At 40.6% G+C, this 13,218-nt stretch overlaps 1 protein-coding gene across 4 annotated transcripts in view; it reads right to left on the bottom strand.

Moving 5' to 3' along the window:
- The window catches only part of DEPDC7 (DEP domain containing 7), a 26,528-nt gene continuing 13,310 nt past the window's right edge, over positions 1-13,218 (bottom strand). For 2 of the 4 annotated variants that reach the window (XM_061610535.1, XM_061610536.1), the window contains exons 3-9: positions 8,262-8,380; positions 6,886-7,075; positions 6,061-6,275; positions 2,520-2,662; positions 1,379-1,504; positions 1,202-1,301; positions 1-621 (exon numbers count right to left, since the gene is read on the bottom strand). In XM_061610535.1, coding sequence (XP_061466519.1) covers positions 401-621; positions 1,202-1,301; positions 1,379-1,504; positions 2,520-2,662; positions 6,061-6,275; positions 6,886-7,075; positions 8,262-8,380 — 1,114 coding nt within the window. In that variant the 3' untranslated portion in view covers positions 1-400. The remainder of the gene's footprint in view (positions 622-1,201; positions 1,302-1,378; positions 1,505-2,519; positions 2,663-6,060; positions 6,276-6,885; positions 7,076-8,261; positions 8,381-13,218) is intronic. The other 2 variants (XM_061610537.1, XM_061610538.1) reach the window with 1 other exon arrangement.

The raw sequence follows: 13,218 nt of genomic DNA on the forward strand, positions 1-13,218 counted from the left end.
TTGTCTTATGAGAAATCAAGTTAGTTTTAATCATCCAGACAGTGGTAGCAAGAACAGATTAGATTATCAGGAGAGGAAAAAATTATTTCCATCAATGAAAGTTCATTTGTAAAGTTCATAAAGTTTACATTAGTTTTTGAATAGACCTAATAACAAAACTTGTACTCACTGGACCTAGACTTCCCTCCCCAGCCCAGTTTAAAAAAGAAAGAATTGAGAATACCTCTGAACAATAAGATATTTAATCAGCAATTTTAATTATTTTTAAATAATGTTATTACAACAGGGGGAAACCATCGATATTTACAAAACAGATTTAATTTAATTTTAAATTAAAAAACTAAAAAGATACAAAATGAGAATTTCTAAAAACTGTTAGTATGTATCATGCCTACTATGTCTAAAGTTCTACAGCCCTTTCAGTATCTCTGTCATGAAAATACTGCAAAAAGATAGCTGGATTACTAGTATAGAATTGATCTAGCAACCTCTTTCGTTCTCTGGCAGAGAGATGGGAATCCTCATCAATTGTTTTTAGTAAAGATAAAAGTTCTTCTTTTGTAGTCTTCTTTGCACTGCAGTGATACTCATTTTTGTCAAGTTGCTGGCAGAAAGTATATCCTAAAGCAAGCATGAAAAAACATTCATAAAAGTTTGGTGATAATTCTTGGCATTGATGGAGAGCTTTTCCTAAGAACTTATCCTACATACAGATATCTTAAATCCATACAGCACACATGGGGAACTCCTGGCATGTAGGTCAAGTGCGTGTGCTAATCTGCCAGGTGTGCTAATCTGACCTGTGTGGTCATTTCCCCCCCAGCAATGCCCTCCTGAGCAGAGATGATCCCTGCCACAAGCGAAGCTTTCCTGAATTCAAGCCCTTTGTTGGCAGATGCAGCTTGATTCAAGCTGCTCACTGCATGAATTCAAGATGTATAATGATGACACCAGGCATACCTCCCTAGGAAGAGTGTTCTGTCAATGAGGGGCCACCACTGAGAAGGCCTGTTCTCATGTTGCTACTCTCCACACCTCCTTTGGATAGAGCACATGAAGGCCCTCCAATATCAAGTGCAGCAGGGTCTGGGTTGGTACATATAGGGAGAGGCGCCCCTTGATGGGAGATGTAGTCCAGCAATATTTGTAGGGCCCATGGTTCCCCATCCTTGGACTAAAATATTAATAAAGTCATGCGTACCTGTATTCTGGTTGGAATCTCTCCCTTGCTGTATAGCTACAAGCTTGTCACTAACCATTTTATGCAATGTCCCTGGGATCTTGAAGAAAAGAAGCAATAGCTGCTTTCAGTCATTCAGGTTTAGATAGATAATTCAGTAACAAGCAACAGAAGAAAAATAAACTCTCAGGCACTTACTTTTAAGACATCTTTTTGATAGTCCACCAAAAACAAAATTAGAAGGTCAGTTTTTCCTTTAGATAAAGTTTTATTGTTGACTATAGCTTTAGAGAAAGTTCTCTTCACAACCATCCGATTGTCGCTCTACAAAATAGGAGGAGGGAAAATATTTAAGTAAACTTTTCCCAGTTTATTACTCTGTTTTCAAGCGCAGGTTTCACAGTCTTCTTAGTAAATAGATTGCTTCATAAGACCGCAGAAAGTCATAGATGCCACAGGGATACAAGTGAATAAATTGATTTAAGTAGAGCTTATGCCCAAATGTGCTTGGAGTCACCCACTAAGATTGCCTTCCAATATTATTTTTATTTATTATTTAGGGGTTGTATCCAAGCTGACCCAGGATTCTGTTTATGCAGTAGGACTTCTTCTTCCTCTCCTCATACACCCTCAATCTCCTCAAATTCTCTAGAGCACATTTTGAGGGTGAACTGGATGGGAGAGGAGCTGCAGGGGAGAAGAGGGGAACTCTGCTGCACTAGCAAAACAGCAGCCTGGGTACAACACATTACTTATAGTTTACTATTATGGTTAACTATTATTTCTTACCCACCCTTCACCATAAGGTCCCAGTGCAGATTAAAAAAATATCAACACACAGGGTTTGTATTCAACTAAGTCCTACTTACCCACTGAAATTAATGTACTGAAGTTGGCCATGACCCAACTTCAGTGGGTCTACTCTGAGTAGCACTAGTGTTAACTACCACCCAATATTAAAATGTGAAAACAATATTATCTTGGTATGGAAATTGCTGCGGTGTGGCTCTTTGATGCACAGGTTAATAATATCAGAAGTCCAAAGTCATGTGGGAGGATCCCATGTGGTGGTTCCTTCCTTTCAGCTCTGCTGTCCTCAGGAGGGGTGATGCTGCCACAGTAAGGAATCATGGCATGAGCTCCTACCACAGCAATCTCATATTTCAAACATTAACTAATAGCACAGGGAGGAGCCATGCTCCAATGACTCCCATGTTATTTATTTATTTATTTATTATTTGATTTATATCCTGCCCTCCTCCCAGCAGGAGCCCAGGGCGGCCTAGGGCGGCCCAGGGCAATTATTGCATGAGAAGGGGCCCCAAGTGATCACACTTGCCTCTGTTTGCAGCTTAAGCTCAGAATTCTGAGCTATAACAGCCATGAAGTACAGTAGCCTCCTGAACTCCTCTCTTGTCGGGCTTTCCAGTAGCTTCAAGTAGAGCTGAACTGCTTCCAAAGCTTTATGAGTTTTCCCATTGACTGGAACAAAGAAGAATGATGCAGTTTATAACAACATTACATTGCTTCTCTATTTAAATACCAACAATTCCCCATCACCACAAACTTGTTAAGTTTGCTAGTAAAAACACAGTTACCATCAAGCTATACAGTAGGCATTTTTAAAAAGAGTTTTCACTCCGAAAATACAAGAAAGTAGTTGCTTGCTAAAGAATATAGCTAGTTATCTAGAAATTTGGAGTAGGTGCTTTCTGAATGGGGCTTATTCCCCACTCCACCCCCATTTTGAAAGATTCTTCACTGGTTGCCATTTCATACTGTAAAGACCAACTATTTTTTAAGAACTTTTATTCCACAGTTGGCTTAATTAGGACCATTTCACCCATGTACATCCTCAACTATGGGGGAAGTAGAGAGAGGGTGCAGAAAAAACTTCTTAATGCCAATCCACACAACTCCACCATCATGTGTCATGTTTGAAGAAAGATACAAATTTAGAACCGACATATTTTCCAAGAATTTAGATAAAGAATGTTAACAAGGTCTGTGCTTGTTGCAGAATATATGCTTAGTTGTTGGACTGCATGAGCTTGAGCCAGTATGACTAAAAGTCAGCAATGACAGGAATTGCTGACCACAACATCTGGAGGGCACCATGTTGGTTACCTCTGCTGAATAGAATAGCTTTGCAACCCATCAGCTTTATCTCTGCCATGGCATAGAGAAGATAGAGAACTGCTAGCACTTTCCCTACATGTAGAATCATCAGGCCTTTTGCCCATTTAGTCCCATTTTAGCGTCTTAATAACTTAAGCCAAACCTGCCTCAGTTGATCCTTCCTCCCTGCCACCAAGCAAGAGAAAGAACCTTGTTATCCATTATCCTTTCTGCTTGCCAGAAAGACCTATGTATGTACTGCCTTCAAGTCGATTCCAACTTATGGCGACCCTATGAATAGGGTTTTCATGAGACTGAGAGGCAGTGACTGGCCCAAGGTCACCCAGTAAGCTTCATGGCTATGTGGGGATTCGAACCCTGGTCTTCCAGGTCGTAGTCCAACACCTTAACCACTACACCACACTGACTCTCTAGAAAGGCCTATATCAAGCCCCAGCCATTATGGTGCAAAAGGAACTATCTTCTGAAGCAGAATCCATCTTATCAGAGAGATAAAATAGCATAGCAGAAGTTAGGACTAGCTACCTGGGATCAGTGAAATAGTCAATAGATTTTGTCTTCACAATGTCCTTTGAAAACATTGTGAGAGTCAACTAACGCCTCCAGAGATTCTTTGTTTGGGCAGCAGAAAGCGTATCCAGCAGACTGACTAGCTACATTGGGTTTAATCTTTGTTAGCCATCTAAACAAACTGGATTCATTGGACTAGTATTACGTAATTGTATTCTTGTTATTTAGTTTCCAGTCTCTTCCATCCTTCTCATTTATGACGGCTTGGCTACATATCAGAGCCAGAAGATGACAAGACTACCTGCTTCCTGTTTTGGGGAAGAGGAATGCTACTTGCTGAAGATGCATAATGCATTCACATGTGAATATAAGTAAGCCTAGGCATTTGAAAGAGCATTTTAAAAAGACTGTGCAGATGGACTGTCTCCTGCCACAAGAGCACAGAAATAAATTTCTGCAACCACAGCCATCTAATTGACATGCTGTCAGCATTACAGTGTTAGCTAACTGGCCTGTTACTCAATTTCTTACTAAAAATATGGTGCTTAGCAAGATCATCAATGTTGCTGTCCTCTAAAATGCTTCCCATCACAATCCACATCTGCAAATCTAATTAGTATTCTAGCTACTTGTTAGCTGTAAGATTTTTAGTTTTGACAGATTGCTGGCAGATTATTCATACGTACTTTTCACTTAGCCAAGCTATTTTGCTTCTCAGTAACTTCAAGTATGGAGTGCACGCACACACCCAGTTTAGCCAAAAGTTACTTCAATAAGGACAGCACCAAGATAGTCAGACACCTTCAATTGCACAGTGATGGACATGCAAGAAAAGCTTGGGAAGCAGTACTAGCACACAATCCTTACCAATATCCAATTTCACTTTTACACATTTTGATTGTTCATTAAGGTAGCTGCTCACCCTTCCTCCAATGAAGTCAAAGGAGCAGATATGATGGATGAGATACCTCCTGAGGACCCAAATGTTTGGCCAGACCTCAGCTTGCTTAGCTTCAGAAATTACCCATATCAGGTAAAGACATGATAAAAGAACACATGCAGCTTTGATACACGTTGATTGATTGCATTTATATACCACCTTTTCTTCAAAGAGTGCAAGGTGGCATACATGGTTCTCTCCCTCCACATATAATCCCCACAACAACCCAGTGAGGTAGGTTAGGCAGAGAGACAGTGACTGGCTCAAAGTTACCCAGTGAGCTGCATGGCTAAGTGAGGATTCGAACGCTGGTCTCCCAGGTCCTAGTCCAACACTCAAACATGCACCACACTGGCTCCTAAGGGGGTAGAGTGCATGACCTATGAATGTTTATAGGAGGGATGGAACTGACTAGGTATCATACAAGACCACTGGTTTTCAAACTTTCTACCTTGGAGGAACTTTGCCCACGAAAACATGTCTGTCATTGAATCTCTTCATGTTTTCCACAGAAACTTCAAGGACAAAACATGTTTTAGCAAATTCTGGCAAATTTTCAGGGTTCCCAAAAACACGATATGGGCTTGACTGCAAGTACAAATTCCAGCTATATAGGCTTATGATAACGCATACCTTGAATCACTGGTACTAGACGCACACACACTGGGAATTTCAGTAAATTGGAACAAATTGTGGGCCTATTAAGAACTCCCAGGGAATAAAAAGAATTTCCCCATCCCATTCCAACACACAATATCTTAGGTTCAGGACTGAAGCAGCCGTTTCTTGCCCCTCCAACACAGCACATGGAGGGCAGAGTTAACTTCCTCTCTGTGCTCTATGAGGGAGCTTAAGGGAGGATGGAATCAGCATGTATCCTAACCCCAAGATCTTTACCCTGAAGTTGCGGTCACTTCATAACTTAAAAACAGGTGAATTTCGAACAAGGGAAGCACTTTTAACCACCAATCACAATTCACTAACCCCTGGCCAAGGGACTCCTCAAGTACCTTAAAAGATCCTGGGGAAGTGAAATTGGGTTCCTAATGGAACCCTTTAGCCTGGGATCTAATAAGTGCTGTGTCCTTTCCTGCAGGCATACTGGCCTCCCACTGAAGGCTAGGGCCTGCAATTTTTGGGCTTACCATTTGGGGGGGGATCCTTAAGGGAAGAACCTGGAGTGTTCCATGGCTATGAAGAAATCACTTCTCACTGGATGGCATCCCAAATTTAAGGATTTAGCCTTTCACTTGCCTTTTGTTTGGTGTTTTATGAAGCTTGTTGCACTTACCTAGCAGCTCTGCAATGCCCAGGTGGATTTCAGGTGCATGATTTAAGAGTGGCTCTTTCTTTTGGCTATAGTATCTACCAATGGTATCAAACAGCAGTAGTTTCCCAACATGTACTTTGTCAGGCCGATCAGGCAAGGTACGGCTCACATCAACAACCATTGGATCTGGGAGATACTCCAAACAGTCTATTGCTGCCGACAGCCATTCATCTGTCCTAGAAAATGAAAATTCTAAGATCTGTATATTTTTTTAAGACACTGGCCCTCCTCCAGGAAGTCTGCTACTCTCAAGTATGCCCCATTGAGATCAGTGTAACATGTTAGGGCCAAATCTAGATGTGATGTGAGAAATGCACGGAAGGATCTGTGGCGGGGTTTAAGGAAAGAAGGATCAAAGCATCTGGGGAATGCAATTCAGATTGGAGCTACAGTACTGAGGGAACAAAAGGAATCCTTCCACTATGTTATTTTCCTGGTTCAAATCCTCTTCCCCATGTCATCTGTAAAGATGCTATTTGCCCTGCAGGTTGAAGTAAATCTAGGGCAGTATTTAAGTATTACATCCCATTGTGTTTCCACTTGTGGAATGGAAGTTTCAAACCCACACATACACACATGTGCCCTGCGTCCTCCTCAAATCTTCTCGAAAGGGCTGGAGGAATACCTAGAACAGATTGAGGGGGTGCACAGGGAGAAGGGAATATGTTCTGTTGCACAAGGGGGAAAATCTTTACACTGACAGAGTGAGAGATGTAGCACTATTTTGAATTCCACCCCTTGTCTGTAAAATCAGATTTTTGCCTTCATATTCATCAACATACTTACTGAGAGTCACCAAAGGCTTTCAAAATCTCTCGGTCCAGGTAGTTGCTGGCGATGTTACATTCAGACACTAGTTTGCTTTCTGGAAATTTAGATCCTGCCTTTTGGTACTCAAGTAAAGGGTCAAGAAGTGGAAGATCTATAAGCTGCAGGAGGCGGGTAATTGTTTGCTCTCTCCAGACTTCATTAATAACTAGGACAAGTGAAAAGCATAAGCCAAACACCAAAATCCAGTTAGCAAAAGTTATTTAAGGGTTAAGTGGCAATCTGACATTGCAGTATTTGTCTTTTAGCATAGGAGTCTTCATACTTTACTGCAATAATACTTAATGCATTAATCAGTAAGCAAGTCCCTTATCAACTTACATATGTACTTTATCAGGGTAAAAGGAAGGCGACCAATAGTGATTTCTATAGTGAACAGCAAGCATTTGGAAATAGCCAAAATGCTTTACATTTTTTCCTGTGTAACTTGCAAGTGATCTTTGCTGGATGGGGAATCCAATCACATAAATCATGCTAATAAGGATGCATAAAGAAAGAAGCCCTTGTTAAGGTCTTTAGAACTAGAACAATGGCTTGCTTAGCTTCAAGAGTCTCTGTCACATTCAAGGATTCCAAACTGAAAACTAAGAACTTGTCCGCTTGCTACATTTTCTAATCAGGACTCAGTTTTCAATGACAGAAAAACAGCTAAGTTAATATCTGGTTTTTGTTTTCCCCAGCAGTAATGATGAACGAGGTGGCAGCAAGGCATCCAAGCCTTCTTATTTAAACCTAAGTTTTTATTCTTTTTGATGCACATTTAATTTTTGTATTGGTTTTGCTTTGCAACCCATCCAGAGAACTGTTTTGGGGTGGCTATATAAATGTAGAAAATAAATAAAAAATTGGCCCCTATGCTACAATCCAGTACACACCACAGTACATGTTCAGCCCTGCCTCCCTTCTTGTATCTTGGGACAGTTTGCCTCTATAACAAGCTAGGGGAGGCAGGGAGAAGCAAACAGTGTCTATATCAGCCTTTGCCAATCTGGCTGGGCCATGCTGGCTGGGGCCGATTCAAGTTGCCCAAAACATCTGGAGGGCACCAGGTTGGCAGTGGCTGGTCTATAACAATCACTATCAGGCCCTTGCTTCTCTCCAGATGTGCCAGTGTCAAAGAATGGCCAGCTATGATTTATCCTGACAGGCAGATGATAGCATCTGCTGTAATTCAGGGAAATACACTAAACAATGTATTCCGTCTATTTTGAACACTATATTTTAAAGTGCATGTTGTGGCAGAAAACTGAATTTGCCAGTGCCCTGCAGTTTAAAACCAGGCAGCCGTTCCTTCCCTTGGGTGCAAGCAATTGTGATGTTTGTAAGTCACGTACCTTGGCGAGACAAATTTGAAGAAGGGGAATTAACAGGCTTTAGACTCAAGTTTTCCAAGAGATTCTCCAAGCTTTCCGATTTCACTTGTGGTGTGCTAAGTAATGCTCTTTTCTCCTGTCTGAAAAAAAGACAAGCGAATGATCCAAGTATCTGCTCTTTAGCCAGAGAGGTCTTGGTAGCAATAGCTTGGTGAAGTCCCTACATGTGAACTCTGAATTTACAACTACTCCAGTTGAAAGATAAAATAAAAACATTCACCTTCAAAAATAAAAATGAACCAAAGAAATACATACACAAGATTATTTAATGCAAATTAGTTTCCCTTAAGTTAACTGACCTTACTGGTGTTGGTTCTACTGTATGTAGCCTTGAACAGCTTAGGACCCAAGTATCTGAAAGAGCGGCTTCCCCAATGCCATCCAATCCAGGTTCAGAGATATGCATGTCATGCCCTGCTTATGCTACTCTTGGCAAATATGGCCCACTGTCAATACACAAAGTAGGGACTTCTCACTGGTGGCACCCCAGTTATGGAACTCCCTTCCTGCAGAGATGCATTTATCCCCCACAGCATTTATGTTCAGGTAGCAACTAAAAACTTAGTTATTGCTGCAGGCCTATGGAGCATAGTGCAATTGGCATTACCTGCATAATTTATCATGGCTGCTATAGTCAGCTAAGTCCTACTCAGAGTAGACCCATTCAAATTAATGAAACTAATTTGACTTTCTTTTCGTTTTTAAAAATACTGCACTTTAAATACTGTGAGCCTTGCAAACATAAAGCAGTGTTTACCATCTTTTTTGTCAATGTACAAACAAAGGGTCCTTATGTCACAAACACAAGCGCACAACCTTATATCCTCTGCTAAGGCAAAAGATAAATTCTGAATGTCACTATCCCAATTTTCACCAATATTTCCATTGCAGCAATATGTGTAAACTAAAGGAAAGGAGAACAAAAGTCAAATCTTTATTGCTTCTTACAGAAATAAGATTATGAATACAGTAATATATTTATTTTTCTTATACCTCACTCTTTCTCTTTCAAGTCAACCACAATCACAAAAATCCAACACTAAAAATATAAAACAAAATCACAATAACTAGCATGGGTGGTATTCAATGCTAGTCCTACCCAGAGTAGACCCATTTAAGTTAATTGAATCATAGAATAAAGAGTTGGAAGGGGCCTATAAGACCATAGAATCCAACTCTGCTCAATGCAGGAATCCAAATTAAAGCATACCCGACGGGGCTGTCCAGCTGCCTCTTGAACGCCTTCAGCGTTGGAGAGCCCACCACCTCCCTAGGGAATTGGTTCCATTGTCGTACAACTTTACCAGTTAGGAAGTTTCTCCTGATGTTCAGTTGAAATCTGGCTTCCTTCAACATGAGCCCATTATTCTGTGTCAAGCACTCTGGGATCACTGATACAAGATCCTGGCTCTCCCCTGTGTGACAATCTTTCAAGTACTTGAAGAGTGCTATCGTATCCAGGGCTGTGGAGTTGGTACGCCAGACCTCCAACTCCGATTCCTTCATAAATGGCAAATGTATATTAACTAGTAATAACAACTTTACTGTAGTAAAATGCAGAGCTTGGAAAAGTTACTTTTTTGAACTATAACTCCCATCAGCCCCAGCCAGCATGGCCACTGGATTGGGCTGATGGGAGTTGTAGTTCAAAAAAGTAACTTTTCCAAGCTCTGGTAAAATGGTAGCACAATGCATTTCATCACCACCACGTGAATCCAGAGCTTGGAAAAGTTACTTTTTTGAACTACAACTCCCATCAGCCCCAGGGATTGGGCTTGTGGGAGCTGTAATTCAAAAAAGTAACTTTTCCAAGCTCTGGATTCACGTGATGGTGATGAAATGCCTTGTGCTACCATTTTAGTACAGTAAAGTTGTTATTACTAGTTAATATACATTTGCCATTTATGAAGGAGTTGGAGTCAGAATCGGAATCGGAGTCGGTACATTTCTACCGACTCCGACTCCACCCAAAACTGCTCCCAACTCTAAAGCCCTGATCGTATCTCCCCTCAGTATTCCCTTCACAAGGCTAAACATGTCCAGTTCTTTCTCCTTATAGGGCTTTGTTTCCAGTCCCTTGATCATCCTTGTTGCCCTCCCCTAATGATGATGACAGACTGCCTTCAAGTCGATTCTGACTTATGGCGACCCTATGAATAGGGTTTTCATGGTAAGCAGTATTTGGGGGGGAGGGTTACCATTGCCTTCCTCTGAGGCTGAGAGGCAGTAACTGGCCCAATGTCACCCAGTGAACTTCATGGCTGTGTGGGGATTTGAACCCTGGTCTCCCAAGTCATAGTCCAACACCTTAACCACTACACCACACTACACTTCTGAAGCTGTTCCAATTTGTCTGTATCCTTGATGGCCAGAACTGGACACAATACAAGATGAGACCTAACCAGTGCCGAATGGAGGGGAACTAGTACTTCACGCAATTTGGAAACTATACTTTTGTTAAGGCAGCCTTTAATAGCATTTGCCTTTTTTGTAGCCACATCACATTGTTGGCTCATATTCAGCTTGCGATCAACAACCATTCCAAGATCCTTCTCACATGTAGTATTGGTGACCCAAGTATCCCCCATCTTGTAACTTGCATTGGGTTTCTTTTTACAAAACACAGAACTTTTCCCTTTGTTGTTGTTGTCGTTGTGTGCCTTCAAGTCGATTAGGACTTATGGCAACCTCCAAGAGCATCTGTCATGAACCACCCTGTTCAGATCTTGTAAGTTCAGGTCTGTGGCTTCCTTTATGGAATCAATCCATCTCTTGTTTGGCCTTCATCTTTTTCTACTCCCTTCTGTTTTTCGAAGCATTATTGTATTTTCTAGTGAATCATGTATTGTCATGATGTGTCTAAAGTATGATAACCTCAGTTTCATCATTTTAGCTTCTAGTGACAGTTCTGGTTTAATTTGTTCTGACACCCAATTATTTGTCTTTTTCGCAGTCCATGGTATGTGCAAAGGTCTCTGACAACACTACATTTCAAATGAGTTGATTTTTCTCTTATCTGCTTTTTTCACTGTCCAACTTTCACATCCATACATAGAGATCGGAAATACCATGGTCTGAATGATCCTGACTTTGGTGTTTAGTGATACATCTTTGCATTTGAGGACCTTTTCTAGTTCTCTCACAGCTGCCCTCCCCAGTCCTAGCCTTCTTCTGATTTCTTCCACTATTGTCTCCATTTTGGTTAATGACTGTGCTGAGGTATTGTAATCCTTGACAAGTTCAGCGTCCTCATTGTCAACTTTAAAGTTGCATAAATCTTCTGTTGTCATTACTTTAGTCTTCTTGACGTTCAGCTGTAGTCCTGCTTTTGGGCTTTCCTCTTTCACTTTCATCAGCATTCGTTTCAAATCATTACTGGTTTCTGCTAGTAATATGGTATCATCTCTATATCTTAAATTATTGATATTTCTCCCTCCAATTTTCACACCTCCATCTTGGTCCAATCCCGCTTTCTGCATGATACGTTCTGTGTATAGATTAAACAAATAGGGTGGTAAAATACACCTGTCTCACACCCTTTCCAATTGGGAACCAATCGGTTTCTCCATATTCTGTCCTTACAGTAGCCTCTTGTCCAGAGTATAGATCGCGCATCAGGACAATCAGATGCTGTGGCACCCCCATTTCTTTTAAAGCATTCCATAGTTTTTCATGATCTACACAATCAAAGGCTTTCCTATAATCTATAAAGCACAGGGTGATTTCCTTCTGAAATTCCTTGGTCCTTTCCGTTATCCAGTGTATGTTTGCGATAGGATCTCTGGTACCTCTTCCTTTTCTAAATCCAGCTTGGACATCTGGCATTTCTTACTCCATATATGGTAAGAGCCTTTGTTGTAGAATCTTGAGCATTACTTTACTTGTATGGGATATTAAGGCAATAGTTCAATAATTACTGCATTCCCTGGGATCCCCTTTCTTTGGAATTGGGATGCATATGGAACGCTTCCAGTCTGTGGGCCATTATTTAGTTTTCCATATTTCTTGCCAAATTTTTGTCAAAACATGGACAGATTCAGTCTCAGTAGCTTGTAGCAACTTTATTGGTATGCTATCTGTTCCTGGTGATTTGTTTCTTCCAAGTATTTTAAGAGCAGCTTTCACCTCACATTCTAAAATTTCTGGTTCTTCATCATATGGTTCCTCTGTGAATGAATCTGTCATCCTTGCATCTCTTTTATAGAGTTCTTCAGTGTACTGCTTCCATCTTCCTTTTGTTTCGTCTCGGTCAGTCAGTGTGTTCTCCTATTGATTATTCAACATTCCTACTCTTGGTTTAAATTTCCCTTTCATTTCTCTAATCTTTTGGAATAGGGCTCTTGTTCTTCCCTTTTTGTTGTCCTCTTCTATTTATATACAATAACTACTGTAATAGTTCTTTGTCCCTATGTGCTAGTCTCTGTATTGTTGCATTTAGGGTTCTAACCCTGTTTCTGTCTCCTTTTGCTTTCCTTCTCTCTTTAACCATTTTAAGAGTTTCTTCAGTCATCCATTGAGGCCTTTTTCTCTTTTTAACTGGAGGTATTGCCTTTTTGCATTCTTCCCTGATAATGTCTCTGACTTTACTCCATAGTTCTTCTGGTTCTCTGTCAGCTAAGTTTAAAGCCTCAAACCTGTTCCTTATTTGATGTTTATATTCTTCTAGGATGTTATTTAAATTGTATTTTGGCATTATGATTGCTTTGTTGTTCTTCTTTAGCTTTACTCTGATTTTTGATATGACCAGTTCATGATCTGTACTGCAGTCTGCTCCTGGTCTTGTTGTCACAGAAAGAATGGAACTTCTCCATTTTCTGTTACCAATTATATAATAAATTTGATTCCTATATTGACCATTTGGTGATGTCCACATGTACAGTCGTCTTTTTGGTTGCTCAAAAAATGTGTTCACAAGAAA

The sequence above is a fragment of the Rhineura floridana genome, chromosome 2 (genome assembly GCF_030035675.1).
Source record: "Rhineura floridana isolate rRhiFlo1 chromosome 2, rRhiFlo1.hap2, whole genome shotgun sequence".
Taxonomy (NCBI): domain Eukaryota; kingdom Metazoa; phylum Chordata; class Lepidosauria; order Squamata; family Rhineuridae; genus Rhineura; species Rhineura floridana.